At 36.5% G+C, this 15,564-nt stretch overlaps 2 protein-coding genes across 12 annotated transcripts in view; one reads left to right on the plus strand and one right to left on the minus strand.

Annotated features, from left to right (window-relative positions):
- The window catches only part of LOC115444896 (MAP/microtubule affinity-regulating kinase 3), a 41,051-nt gene extending 35,476 nt beyond the window's left edge, over positions 1 to 5,575 (plus strand). For 4 of the 8 annotated variants that reach the window (XM_037443634.1, XM_037443638.1, XM_037443641.1 and 1 more), the window contains one exon: positions 240 to 448. Coding sequence is in view for 3 of the 8 variants with exons in the window: in XM_037443642.1 (XP_037299539.1) it covers positions 240 to 3,840; positions 4,233 to 4,293 (3,662 nt within the window). In the remaining 5 variants the exon portion in view is untranslated. Of the gene's footprint in view, positions 1 to 239; positions 3,841 to 4,232 lie in introns of those variants that run through there. The other 4 variants (XM_037443637.1, XM_037443640.1, XM_037443642.1 and 1 more) reach the window with 3 other exon arrangements.
- Positions 5,576 to 5,675: 100 nt separating this feature from the next.
- Positions 5,676 to 14,665, minus strand: LOC115444897 (dipeptidyl peptidase 3). Of its 4 annotated transcripts, none has more exons than XM_030170873.2 (14): positions 14,416 to 14,665; positions 13,756 to 13,880; positions 12,448 to 12,600; positions 10,972 to 11,199; positions 10,395 to 10,521; positions 9,069 to 9,357; positions 8,459 to 8,712; positions 8,232 to 8,374; positions 7,869 to 7,980; positions 7,443 to 7,575; positions 6,952 to 7,075; positions 6,507 to 6,654; positions 6,124 to 6,297; positions 5,676 to 5,877 (listed from the first exon to the last, which is right to left on the minus strand). In XM_030170873.2, exons 2-14 carry the CDS (start codon positions 13,876 to 13,878, stop codon positions 5,717 to 5,719), a joined length of 2,169 nt encoding a protein of 722 aa, XP_030026733.1. In that variant the 5' UTR covers positions 13,879 to 13,880; positions 14,416 to 14,665; the 3' UTR covers positions 5,676 to 5,716. The 4 variants fall into 4 exon arrangements, with proteins under 4 accessions (XP_030026733.1, XP_030026731.1, XP_030026732.1 ...); XM_030170871.2 differs by having other exon boundaries at positions 14,203 to 14,487; XM_030170872.2 differs by having other exon boundaries at positions 14,215 to 14,466.
- Positions 14,666 to 15,564: the final 899 nt, after the last annotated feature.

Raw genomic sequence — 15,564 nt, forward strand, 5'->3', positions numbered from 1 at the left:
AGTAGTTATGTATTAACTTTTAACCGATCGCATCAACATCGCATCATATTCGACTCGCTCTATCGAGAGGTCCGCTCGTACCGAGGCCGAATTCGGTTTGCCATTCGGCCCGAGACAACCAAAATGTTGCCCAAGGGCGAGCGGACAACGAAGTTCACGTCGAAGTTATTCGCTGTACATAGACCATTCGAGCGAGCGTTCTGCATGATCGAAACGTGTGTTTTTCAATTGAATTTCAGGTAGTACTAAGAAAAGCGACAAACACCGACCGAGGGCTCATCAAAACACGGAACCTAACGACGATAGCGCATTAGATCTGTCGGACCTCGACTTGAGCTCAATTCAGTTCTCTGAGCGGGAGATGCGCGCGCTGTCGGGTCTGACGCCGGCGCTGTCGCGGCGCCTGCAGCGCCAGCTGCTCGCGCACCTGCCGCCCGCCGCCGCGCGCTCGCTGCGGCGCACGCTGTCGCTGCAGGCGCGCCAGCCGCGTGTCGCCGACGCATACGTGCGCTCCAACTCCGCCAGCGCTGACCCGCCCGACACGCCTGCCACGCCCGCCGACACTACCGCGCCCGCCGACACTACCGCGCCCGCCGACCCCCCCGCGCCCGCCGAACCCATCGAAACCCCGTCTGCAGCGACCACACCCGTTAGTCCTGTTAGTCTGGCCGACCGCGGTTTTGAACAGACTTCACCAGAGACTCCTTCACCACAGTTTTCAACACTACCTCGTCTCAGACGACGTTCCACTCCCCGAGAGTCGACGCCACCGATATTGGCGGCGGTAGATGTAGATTGTTCTCCAACGTCGACATCGACGCTCAAGGAGCCGACACCGAGACGCGCGACCGACCGGCCACTACTAAGTAAATATCTTACGCCTGAGCGGGCTTACTCGTTAGACGAGAGTTACGCTGTAGATGCTGGAAGTATTCTATCTGAGCCAAGCTATATCGCGGCGTACGGGTCGCCGGCACTGGGTGGTGGGGCTCCGGCACTCCGGCGCCACTCGCTACGACACACCGGGGATCAGCCTCGCAAGCGAGTGTCGAGATTTTTGCGGTCCGATTTCTTTGACACCCCGGGGACGGACGAAAGCCTTTACGTGAAACATAAAAAAGAAAAAGAACTAGAGACGCAAAAAATATTGAAAGAAATTAGGGAAAAACGAAATAAATCTTTAGAAGCAAACATACCTCGAGATCAAGTTGAAACTGAATTTTCGCCTTCTAAGGAAGAGATGGGACGTAAAAGTCTCTCGCCGAGCGGTCTTCTGGCGGGCAAAGAGCGTAGTAGATCAAACACACCATTTTTCCCCATTTTAGATAACATAAAAGAGACCTCTTTGGATGCTTCGACGCATTTGCCTAGAGCGAAATTGTCTACAATTTTGAATGATAATAAAAAAACGAGTTTTGATGAAACCTCTTGCAAAGAATCAAGATTAACGAGACCAAAGAGCTATCCTATAAAAACTTTGGATTCTATTGAAGAACCTACAGACAGCAATTTGTCTGAAAATGGCATAAATAAAATAATTGACAGCAAAGAAAGCAAGATCTCTAAAGAATCTAAATTGATACGACCAAAGAGTTACCCTGCTAGTAGTCCGTCTCCGGAAAAAGTATATATTAATCGTAATGTTAAGAAAGATGAACTTAAAAGTTCCACTAAAAGTGATGATGTCCCGGATTATGACATAAAGAGTGATGTAGAAGTGAGTTTCAGTATTACTTTGCCTAAGAAAAATAAGGCTGGCGCAGCAGCTAACACAAATGATTCATCAGAATTAAATATAGTCAACAAAATTGAGGATAATAAAGACCTTGAAAGTGTTTTATATTTAAAGAGATACCAAGTAACGGAGAGTAATGGAAATACATGTGATCGTGACGGTCAAACAAATATTGAACATGGTGCGATTGAAACGAATGCACAAAATAAACCATCTGACGAACCTTTTAAAGCGGAAGATGTAAAAACAAAAGTAAAAGTGACGAATTCCTCTAAGAAGGAAGAGTCAAGCCTTAAGTCGAGTGAAAATGAAACGAGCGAAAAGAAAGGAACTATAAAGAAGAAAATTATTAGAAAAGTGTCTTCAAAATCAAAGACTGACTTAGGACAGGAGGCTAACGATACGAAAAGTTCTACCGATAAAAAGAAAGTCACAAAGAAAATTAAAGAAAAATCGACTGACGACGACAGCACAAGTACACCTGTAGTCACCAAAAAGAAATCAGTTTTACAGTCTATAGGGCAAAAATTAGAAAAATTTGCAACTACAAAATCAAGTTCCCCCGAAAAAGTAACTGAAAATGTGGCAAACGATGTCAAGAAAAATTCCATTAAATTAAACAGAATGCAACGAGAGCAATCAGTGCCAGTAAATGCCGAACCACCTACAGAATCTAACCTTATAAAAAGAGCTGTGACATTGACAGATGTTGCCGCGTTAGAAAATGAAGCCGCGCCTAACAACAATAAGACGACAGTTTCTAAAGTGTTAGGGCTTTTTAAGAAATTTGAACCGAGAGATAAATCGAAAAGTATTGTTGAAAAGTCGCAAAGCAAAACCTTTGAAGAGAACGCAGAAACAAGAATTAGAAAAGATTCCATAACTGAATCTGCCTCAGAAGAACTTCATAAAGAAAAGCCTCGAAGACCCACTTCATTACTACTTAACGGTCTAGGACGTAAAAATAAGTACAATAAAACGCCTAGTGACAGCGATTCTGCAGCAAACGCAGACGACGATCAAACAGTACTTAAAATAGAAAACGAAAGTAAAAATATCAGAAACAGTTTAAAGTTAGATTTCTCCCGATTGCCAAGAGTTAAAAAAATAGTTCCTACAAATCCTGTGATAGAACCGCAGATCATGAATATTTCCTCAGCTAATAGTGAAAACGATAAGAAAGATTTATCAGGCAAATATTATGTTTCGCTAAACGAAACGAGCACCTTAGCCGAGAACGCTGAAACGTTAAGTCGCAGCAGATCGAGAAGTAGATCGAGTGTTTCAAATTCCGAAATAAAATCTGACAACAGTGGCGACAATAAAATGACTGACAGGAATCCGGCGTCACCATGCGACAATACAACACATCTTTTGCGGAGTCATGAGTCCGTCACACCAGAAACGGAGGATATTGTTGACAGAATACGAAGAAAGAGTTTTTATTCCAGATTTAACGAAAAGAAACAACGACGAAAAAGTAGTCTGGTAGGTCCTGGTGCGGCAGAATATGATCCGGTGGCTCGAATACACGCTACGCCGACGGAGGCAAAGTACGACGTATCTCCAACCTCGCCTACGACGTACGACGTGTCTCCAGGAATGTCCGTCGCGTCGGATTTGTCGCCGTCCACGGAGCGTTATAGATCTCTTTTGGGCGAAGTGCCTGTTAGCACTAGAAGTAATTTAAGGTTTGATAATTATGGACTGAATGATAAAATAGATACGTATAGGTCTCTTGACCGCAACGAATTTAGAAAGTATCCAGGAAGCCGAAGTTACTTAGACTACGATCAGCCACTGTCGTACGGAGCGCCGAGATATTCTAGAACGAAATCGTTATTGGAGAGTTCAGATGGTACTGACGACAATAGCCTTACGCACAGTATAAGAGACCCGCAAAAATACAACAGAACTATTTCTATGTATTCTCCCGGAAACTATGCCACGTACAGGCCAAAAAGAACGCGAAATTCAGCAATTATATTAAAAGAAAGCGAAAAAGAACCGAGCCCTGAAAATATTTTGGAAAAAATTCGACAGAGGAAAAATTTTTCGATCAGTGTGACTAGAAAACCTGAAACTGATAAGGAATCGCGGCCAAGGTGTGTATACTTTATATCTAAATGTCACGTAAATAATTCAAAATAACTTCCCAAACTGAAATAAATTTTAATCTGTGCACGCTTATCGCTTCCAAACTTAAATTTTTCGGCACTAATGCTTTTAAAGTTTTATTCTTCTAGATATAGTGAATATTACATGACGTCATGTACAGTTTATAATGCCTAGAAATTGTAGATAGCTTAAAATCACACTAAATATAATTTTTACAAAGCAGCGAAAAGGAGAATGAATATTTACATTTTAATAATATATAATTCACATACAGTAGATTACACTCACTGCAGCAGTATTGTTTAAAAAACACTGGACAAGGTATAATGTATTTGCCATCTGATGAAAGCGGGTGATAAGTAATGAACTTTAATTTCAGATCCATTATCCCATCTAAAAGCGAAGGCGACGGTGCAGAATGCTCTGAGAAAGTTGACTGAAAGGAACTACTGATTACGCCAAACATAATGAGATGCCGTTATTTGCGTACGCATTTGTTAACAATTCACTGTCATTAGTTTAGCAATCCAACTTAGTTGATCACATGCCAACCGCGTCCGTGGTCGATTTTTTTGAGGCTGTATCGACAATCTTGCCAAAACATAGTCCCTATTTCGAGTATGTTTAGTGTATCATGTGTAATGAATCTCACAATGGGCAGATAGTTTATATAAGGCTGTCTTAGTGGCAAGTTTAGTTAGTAACATGTTTCCTGAATCTCTGTTGACATTGAAATATAAAATAAACATTATTTTAAAATATAATATCAGGCCACTTGGAAGTATAAATTAGAAGTATCACAATAGGGAGTAGAATATATTATCACAGATTCATCATAAAAATGTTATCAAAGTTTAAGTATTTTCTGAATTTTTAATTACCATTGGTTTTGAAGGAATTGTAAAAACGGTAACATAATTTTGAACACAGCTTGTCAGGCTGGTTAGGTTTATTGATCACATATGATTGACCTGTGCAATGTAATATTTTGCAGAGTGGACTTTTTGTTAAGTGTTTATTGTAAATTGATTCTTATGTGCCTTTATAATACATAAGTGACTGGATTTGATATAGTCCATTTTATTGAAAGAGATAAATGACACAATGTTTAGTGTGTGTTTGCACAAATACGTTTTACTCAATATTATTAATTTTAATTTTTTCATAGTTTTTACATTTTATGTGACGCTAAGTCTTTTAAGTTTAAATGTTTATCGTAATCATAAAGTATTGAACGCTAAGTCAGGTCGTCACAGTAATCGAATAGAATGGTGCTTAGATTCGTTTAGGTATATAACTATTTATAAATAAAACTATTAGAAACACACAATATATGTATATTTTTAGCAATAGTTTCGTCAGTTTTGAGTTTTATATAATAGTGTTGCAATTACGTCCTCACAAGCAGTATTGTATACGAGTCGTTATGATATCGGTTTGTTGCCAGTTTACATTTACACGCGCCACGCGGAGCGGTCATTTCGATTACAGTGGTGTCAAAGCAAGAACTTCGTGGAACTTAAATTCATTATCGTTGCGAACTTATTTATTAATTTTTATTAGAATTGAAATTATTTATTGGTGTGTGGTAAATTTTAATATTTCTCTCGTTACCTAGTTGCAATATGACGTGCGGAAACTATAATTGTTCGATTAATATTAAACTCCTATCACACACGTTTTTGTATTGAATGTGAATAAATTATATAATTAAAAAAAAAATAGTTTTTATTTATTTTACTTACACACTAATACATTCTAAGATAATGTAAAATATTTTTTGTTGTGTAAAGAGAACAGTGGTCGAAATAAAATCACAAGATAATGACTTGAATGTATATTTAACGTTAATAAGATAACAATTCAGGCGTCTAGTATCGCTTGTAGTTCAGCGTAGTACTTAGAGTCTGCCTCGGCCAGCTGCTCGAGCACCTCGTCGACGGCGGCGGACGGGAAGCGCTCCACCCACGACGACACCATGCCCTCCGCACTCGCCGGGTAGCGCTTCAGCTCCACTTCCTCGCCTACATCACAATATAATGTAGCAATGACTGCAAATCGTGCTACGCTTGCCAGCTCTGGGGGCCTACCATCATCTTCTAACGAGCACCTTAGTTCCGATTAATTTCAATATAGGTTTCTAAACTGAATCGGGTCATTTCGTACTATCACGTTACTAACTCATTATCGCATTTGAGTCAAAATTCTGTTGGTGAATGAAATTCGGTCCATGTTATATATAACAAACATCAAGTCACCAATAAGTTTACCTTTATGGAAGGTGTTGGGCTGCACAAAGATGTTCCGCGGCTGCTTGTGCAAAACGACGATGTCGCGCCAGCGGCCCCACGGCTCGTCCAAGCGGCTGTACTTGTCGAACAGCTGATCGCCTGCCGCGAAGTCCGCTGTCGCCTTAATCGTTTGCAATTTCACCAGGAAGTCGCCTATAAGAGTTTCAAAGCTAAATTATCAAGCTTTTATAAAGCAAAATTTTGATAAATATACTTTATTAGGATCGGTGATAGATATTAATGGACACTATCGACGAACCCAAAATAAAATTACAGTCCAGTGCCAATTCATGAAACAATTTTGGGCAGAGGGAATTGGTCATATATTACTATTTACTACTTAACCTATTACGAATAATTACCGATAATCTTCTTTCCGTCAGTGGCGATGCGATCTCTTTGCAATGTCAGCAGCAAGTTCTTGGCGGGCTCCACCTCAGTGATGGTCAAAAGACCGTCACCCTCCAGCTCTAACAGACGCATTAACACAAATCTAGCCCTCGCGTGTGCCTAAAAATATATTAATGTATGTTATATTTGGTTGTTAACTCAATTATATGAACTCTACACCATATAAACAATAATATAATATGCGATTAGTTATTCTGTCAATTATAGCATTTTATGATTTACTATTTTTGATGGTCAATACTGTGTAGTCGATGAGGTAGGGATCGGTATCATTACCCATTACCCATCTATTACCATGTGAAAAATAACGGTAATGCATCCATTGTTCTATGTATGACATATCTTATTATACAGTGATAACATCATACTATGATTATACGAAACTTGGGCGCTTACCTGTAACCAGGTCTTGGTGGACGGTTGGTACATTTCAGTTGCTTTGGCAGCACCATTCCACAACAAACTCAGCCAGTTCACGTAGGTTACATCTTCTGCTTCTTTGCCTTCATACCCAAATACTCTGAAAGACATATATTCATTTATAACCTGATCGATAGATAATGTGGTCACGGATTTATTGCCTAATGATCTGCATTAGGCGACAAGAAAGTTCATTATGTAGGAATATAATGTCTGCTAAATTCCAACAACTCCTAGCTATGCCTTCAGGCAAAGTAAAATAATTTTATTTTAATTAAAAATAGTTTTTAGGTTAACAAAACTTTTGATTCGATTAGAACACAATTTTAAATTGAACATCAAAGTTTTAGTATGTAATAAGCTGGTATATAAATATTATTTTATGATTATAAGTTTTACCTGGATGGAAAAATGAGCTTTTTAAATTTAGCCGACGATAAATACTTATAATAATAGTTTATAATTACTTCAAGATCTCCGGGTCTAGCGACAAGTACAAGCCGACAGCTTCCGCGCGGCACTCTTCAAACGCTGACCCGAGTGTGGTAAACTTGCTGTCGTAAGTCTCGCCGTCAGTATACCATGATTCTATTTTATTGCCTGGAAAAAAATATTCAAATTAGTAACAGTATAATCTGAGGAATAGTTGAAATTTAGAAAAAGATCCAGTTTGATGATGACCACTTGTAGTAAATGAAAATCACCAAGCATCAATAATATATTCATGCGTGACCAATGTCGCGGAAACATGTCGAACATTATAGTCGATGAGGACGATGATGACCATACATGTCGATGTACTTCAGTCGACGAGGAAGCCGCTGATAATGTTGATATAATACATAATTACATATTATAAATTATCCAAAATATATTTTAGGTATATGTATTACCTGTAAGAGGATTCTTGACTTTTTCAGTGTCAAAGTTAAACGTGCCGTCAGCGTTTTGTCGTAAAAGTTTTCCACTACCGTGGCCCAATAATTCGTGCAGGCCGACTTGCACCTGCAAGAACGTAGTTTTTCTAAGTATATTTTGTAATCCGTTGTCAATATGTAGGTATGTTATAAATTTCGATAGAGCAAAATATAGGTTTGCAATGTAATAGAACAAATTGCTAAAATACCAAACAATAATGCTAAAATTTATGAATTATTGTTTGAATCCTAAAGCATGTCGTAATGCTATAGTAAATACTTATTGCAAAATCAAAAGTCCCGCCTAAATTTTAAAAGTAAAGAATAGGTAAGAATTACCTCAAACGAGGCAACCCTGTATTTTTCCAACAGTTTCTTGTCTTCATCCGAAAGAAACGGTATAACAGACTCCTTGTACGCAGCAGGGATAACGTTACCTAATGATACATTTTTGAACCCTTCATTCTGGCGAATTTCATCATCTGGAAATCATTGCAAATGTTAATCGACGAAAGAATAATGCAAAGACATAAAAATTGGCAAGTAGGAAATACAAAACCCCTTACAGTTGGGAATATTGATTCCGGCCGGGATGCCACTTCCCGAGAAAGTCAGCACATCCAAGCTCGTAAAGTCAGGTCTTAAGAAGGAGTCCTTCTCGAGGTCGCTGCCCCACGGCAGCCGCTTAATGAACCGCTCGGCTCCGTCGACAAGATCGCCGAACTTTTTCGACATCTCTTTGTTGACCATCGCGACGAAACCTTCGAATTCTCCGCGCTGACCGCTGGGGTCGCGGTACGTCTCGATGAAACCTTGATATCTGCAATAATAATAATATGAGTCCTGTATTTTAATCGCCCCACTCCTTGGTTCGAACCTTGTCTACAACTCAGTATATACATTTAATTTCGGTCGACGCGCTGACGTAATGCGGGTATCTGCAATATCATTTTCTAACAATTATCAAATATACCACTGCCAGTAAGTCATAATATGTTCCCTATGTCCATAAGGTCGAGTTTCGTTTGTAATTTTCATTATGCAGGTCACCAGCTCCGCCCGGACATTTAAGAAATATTCATATATATATATATATATATATATATATATATACAGGTGCACATTTAAACCAAGTGTTTTTTAAATATAAGATAGTGTTATACATCTGGCACTCACGTTTCAATAATAGGTCCCTTGTCCTTAATCCAGAACCTGCTGCCTTCCTTATGCTCATTCAGGTCTCCCTCCTTGAAGCTGTTCACGTAATGCTTCAACATGTTCTTTTCATTGTCATTGGCGGCGTACTCTTGAGCCTTTAGCAAATGTTCGTTTACGACCTTCAGTATCGGGGAGTAATCGCCTCGTGTCACTTGGAAGTATGCACCCTTGTACAGCTCTTTGTCCATTGTTAAAGGGGGTTTGGGCGTTGTGTCCACGCTGGCTAAGTGGATGGTGTATAGAGGTACTGTGAACAATAACAAAAGAATATTAATTGTCGCTTGGACAGCTTGTCTGGTGCAGTAGGTTTGTGTAGCTGTAAAATTATAGGCGGCGCCTGAATAAATAAAATAAAATAAAATACTTTATTTATCACGTAGGCGAACAAAGTTGCACTTATGATACGTCAAAACAAAGAATAAGAATAATTATTATTTCTAAACAACTATTAAAATCACTTATATAACTATGGAGATTTTAAATTAGGGATAAAGTTTATACAAAAGACTAGGTACAAACCGAAGTAACCAGCTCGGGCTGGCAAGTAGGGGAAATAGAAGGGTAACGCGTCGCGATCCTCACCGGTGAGGACATGAGCCCTAGCCTAGCTAACCTACCAGCCTTTCACTAGCTACCTAAGTGATGACTACCCGAAGAAGAAAGGCAGAAAGAAACTCCGGGCTTTCTTTTTTGTCATCAATTGTTCAGTCCTTCTTTGTATTTTTTCCAAGTCTTTCTTGTACATCGTCACAATAGTTATATAAGCTAATGCACGCACATCACCGTTAACATGGGATAAGATGAAATCCAATCGACTAAACCTGGAGCGGCATAAAATGAAATTAGCGATAGCAAATAAAAGAGAACATAGATTCATACTTAAATAACGGCGTACAGCGTGCATTCGCCTACATTTACAATCATAGTTTTCAATCATGAGAAAAGAAAAAAAAAATAGTGATATTGAACAGGCAAACACAACATGATCGGGTGGTCGTCTTTCAAAAACTGAATGTTATAAGATCGGGTGTTTGTTGGAATTCCTGGTTCCCACAGTTTATTATGTAAATGCTAATTTTCTTTTTAAGTATAGTATATATTTGTATACTTCGTAAATGCAGGTTAAAGGACTTCAAAATTAGGGATAGTTAATTTAAAAAAAATCTGCAATTACTGAGTAGAGCCTTAATCAGCTACCCTATATAAAAATATCCAGGCCATATATCACAGTAATGTCATGCATACTATTTACTTAAAAATAATAGGGCCTTAACAATAACTTACATCCATCATCGGCAGTGGTTTTAAAAGTTCGGCATATGTATGCCTCGATGCGCTTCGTTTTCATCCAGTCGTTAACCAAATTGGAATCTTCTTCAGTGCAATTGCTTGAGAAATATGTTGTAACACCCTAAAATATTTCAAATACTAGATTTTTTTATACGCATTAATCGCCGATTGCAATCACGACTCTAATAGCTCGATACGATCGATCGTGAAATCAATCAAGAATAAAGTTTTTTACATGTTTACAAATGGCTTATTTTAATTGGTTTACTCTTACTGTCGGATCGAATAAGAATTATCCGAGACTATATTTATATTTCCATGATATAACAACATAATATGCTTTAACATGAACAATCTCAATCTGTTATGCATGTCAAATAACTGATCTGTTTTGTCAACTTTTGCCATGGTTAAAAATAATTATTTTTCTTATCAAGCTGAGTCAGAAAACATAACTTATATTACAAGTTAGTTTTTACTTTACAAAACATCACTGGCATTTTCAATGTGAAGCATATATTAATATTTTTAAATCTACCCTTTGCTGCAATAGTTGTCATTATTTACTAACCTTATCAGCTAAACCTAAGCTAGCCAGTCTTGGAGCGATGCTGTAGATCGCGTTCTGTGTGTTTTGCCACAGTTTTGTAATGTGCGTGTTATCATTTTCATACGCTTTAGAAGCCTTCACGATTAACTCAAATGTCTCCTTAGATAAATTCGGAATGAATTTTACGTCACCGAAACCTTTATAATTACCGCTATTTGCAAATACTCCACCAGAGTACACGAGGAATGCCTGAAAATAAGATGTTGCATAAAATAATTGTATCCAAAATGATATAGCATACAAGTATTGCAATTTGGGTAAATATTATGTTTCGGAGTTATCCTTAACTCTGAAACATCTCTCTCTCTCTCTTGTCATATTTCAATTGTATGAATATAGTAATGTATGGATAAGAATATACTGAATATCCATATCTGCAGAGCTCCAAAGAGAATAAAATCTATTTTTAGCGGATCTTGAACAGATCTTTTACATTAGGCAATACTTCATAAACATGTCAATTAATTAACTGATTTTTTTATTATTTTTTATTACTTAAGTTACACAATTGACATATTTATTTTGCAAAAATACAATATTTAAATAAAAATAAATTATTGTAGTGAGTTAGCTACATAGGAAGTTATAACTTATTTAAGTAGTTATGTGAATTACTAGGGGTTGCTCGCGGCTTGACCCGCGTATACATCCTTTCTCACTACAAAAACCACCACAGTTCTATGGAAATCCACAGCGCCATGTGTACGAAGTTGACCCCATTTATTAAAAAAGCAGCTTAAAATATTAAAGTATTTCCCACAGGAGAAATTTACCGAAATGGTCGTCTATATGCTAAATGGTAATAAACGCGGGGGATACGGATTGATATCGATCCGTTACGTCTCTAGTATGTACATGTAGTAAATTTGTAATTATTAAGCAAACTATAAAAATATTGAAACAACTACTATCATAGTAATAGTTGTAGATAAAATGTTTTTACCCAAAAGGAAGGATCTGGTTTTGTGGGCTGTACTATCAGTGATAACGTTTTACTTAATCAGTAAAAGTGGAAATATAATCTAATGAAATATATATTTTTTTGTATAATATAGTAATTACTATATTCTTGATAGCAACCATGCGCTAATGGGTGATTAGCCATGATAAAACAGAGACCATGGATTTTATAGCTGTGGCGAATAATTGTGTAAACTGCAAATATTCAATGTTTAAGTTTTGTAAGGGGTTCACTTAGTCCATTTCCAGAAATGAAGATGAAAATCTACACATATAATTGTTTTTTATTACAGTAAAATTTTTTCATCCTCTTAAATATAACACCTAATCCTATTTATATAATGTAGTGTAAAACCCCATAACAAGCTGATATCAGACAAGCAACTGAGCTTGAGTAAAAAATGTATGTTTGTAAGAGTAAGGCTCTGAATCTCATCAGAGTATATGAATGGCAGGTTGAAAAATAATAAGTATTACCTGAAAATCATCCTCAGAGACTCCAGCCTCTAAAGCAGATTTTTTTAGATCTTCCAAAGGTTCTGCTATGTAGATCCTATGTAATAGAGAGAATATTTTTGGTGATTCCGGACTTGTCTGGAGCAGAACAATAAGCCCACCATTCCAAGCCGCCTGTGAAAAAATGCATATAATTTTATAGCTGTCAGGTAAATATGGTAATGACAATGAGGATATATATTTTAAAGTAAAACCTACATTAAAAATGAGGGTGAAGGAATATCTCTGATAGATCTTTAGTCAAGCAAGTAATAAAAAAAATGATTTATAATTATAATACACCAATGTGAAGTTCAATTTAAAAGATAATGACAACACTGTCTCAGTGGGGTAATTGTACTATGTGCATGCTACAACACCACAATGAGATCTGTACCGGATTAGGCAGGGATATTGGGTTTTACAGCCCAGTGTCAGTATGGAGTTTGAAATTTTGAAATGGTGATAGGCTCGCGCCCCACTACACTGTGGGATGGAACAAGCATGATGTAAAGTGGGTGCCCTTGTTGCACCTCTGCCTATCCCTTTGGGAAAAAACATGTGATATGCAATATGTGTCTGTTTTGAATTGAACTATATTATTAACTCAGTTTTGAAAATTGTGTATAGAATTTGGCACAAACATAATTCAATTTTTATAGAAATTTTATTTATAACTACACAATACAATTAAGCCATAATATATGAAATCATGAACACACACACAGCAATAATAAAATAAAGGAACGATGATATGAGCCACCAGATAAACAAAGCTTTGGTGATATCATTCTATACAAATAAGGAAAAATGTACACAACATTCAATTTCAATGTTATAATATTGAATTGTGTCAAAAAAATCCATAATATTAGTTTATAGCTTTTCTTTCTTCACTTAAAGATTTACATTTATTTAACCTTCTTTGACTACTAGATATACTATGTACTTGTACATTGAGATGATCATTTCCAACTTTGATTCAAGATTAAATAAAGTGTAGAAATACTTATAAGAAAAACAAATATCAACCAGTACTTAATATTAACAATAATAAGCATTTCTAATATAAAGAGAAACATATAAAATAAAAATTATAATAAAATTTGTAAAATGCTTACAATTTGGAAGTTCTAAAATAAGTCACATGAAATATAAATCATAAGACCATTAACTCACATAAAGAGTTTTATAACTGCAAAAATAATAATACTTTTGCATATCAAGTTATCTTGCTTAATTTTTTTTTGCAAAATTCCAAGCCACCTAGATCATAAGTAAGCACCTTACCTGGCTAAGATAATGGGCGTACAATTGCTCCTGTGTTGTTAAATTGCTAAATGCTTGTGAGCTGTCCAGCTCAACAAATCGCTGATTGTTAGGCAATAGAAAATGTGACTTGTCTTCTGCCATAGCTAAAATGTGATCAAATTGTATCATTTAACATACATTAATGTATATTATTATATTATAATAAATAAAACAATACATTAAAAAGGTGTTTACAAAAATAAAAACAATTGAAGTCCTCTCAAAGAAAACTTATTTTTACATCAATCAAAACATTGATACAAAATTACACAATACACTTTGGCGTTAAGAACATATCATAGAAAAAATATTTAATTTAGATCCTGATATACTAGAGACACGCCTATCAGCTTTTGGTCGAGGGACTTACCCTGTTCAATTTTTGTTAACACGTATATCAATTTGGGCGCGCAGAGTAGTACTGACCAGAGCACTGACCATTAACTTTTAACGGCTGTACGGGTTTTGTGTTCTGTGTTCCAGATGAGCATCGACAATGTTTGCCAATAAGTGAATCAGCAAATATAGACCGCCGGCATTTTTTAAGGTTAATAGTAAGAGTCCGCAACATTATGTATACAAATTTCGAAACTGAAATAACTAAATATGTAGCGATATGTTATAATTATCTATACTTACTGAACTTTATATAAAATATTGAATAAAAACAATAATTCGTTCCTTCGGATGTGCCAAGTGCCAACCTCCAACTTGAAGTGTGTATTTTAAAACCAGTGTAACAATATCAGTAACCCATACCTAACCTGTACGCAATATGTGCAATAAACAATTTTACATGCGTATTTAGTAATAATTACTACTAGAGTAAAATTTTACAAAAAATATGTAAATGAATGTATTTTGTTTCGTGTTTAAAATGCACAGTAATTCACACTTAATTTATTTTGTGTATAACTTAATACTGTTAACTGTAGATACAGTTAGGTTTTTGAACATGACTTTAGTTGTCATTATTAGTAAAGTGACACACGACACAGTACTTTTGATTCCGTACCAAGACTGATAACAAAACTGAAGCAGTTACATTGATCAAGCTAAGTTTACACTAGCAAGTTCTCGCAACAATATTGTATTGTGTAAAAACTTCCAGATAAATTTACATGTACATACGGCAATAATTGAATAACATGCGTCTTGCCGCAAGCCCTGCAAGCATCTAAATGTACAGAAATCAGTTTGCTATGAATATTTACACGGTATAAATCACTTGCAAAAGTTAACTTCTGCAAGTTTTCTTGCTAATGCAAACCTGGCTCAAAGTTGAAGTTAATGCTCATAGTGACCGTAACTGTAAGGTAAATAATTTTATACACGTATTTATTTAATTTGCATATTACAGATTAAAGTTATCCCAAAACAAGCTTTCCCAACAAACTTGTCATTCATGTTGCCAGATGGATTCTCTTAACGGGGCGTCACGACCTCTGGATAATCATTTAACATTATAACGAATTTTAATAAACACATTTAACTTGAATTGTAATCTAACTAGTTTTGCTCGCAGTTTCACCCGCGTGAAATAGTTTATTCCGAGATAAAAGTTTCACTACATATTATCTCGATTTAAATGTGTAATATGAATTATTATGCGTTGCCATACCATTCATCCGATTGTGATAAAACTTCGTTAATGTACGGATGCGGTGTTCGTTATTGTTATAAGTAAAGAACAATTAGGATAAAGGTATAGAACAAATAACTTAGAGTACGGGGCGCGTGCACATGTCATCGCTATAAACTGTACTTTCATAATATATAAATTCTGTT

Source organism: Manduca sexta, chromosome 26, assembly GCF_014839805.1.
Source record: "Manduca sexta isolate Smith_Timp_Sample1 chromosome 26, JHU_Msex_v1.0, whole genome shotgun sequence".
Classification (NCBI taxonomy): domain Eukaryota; kingdom Metazoa; phylum Arthropoda; class Insecta; order Lepidoptera; family Sphingidae; genus Manduca; species Manduca sexta.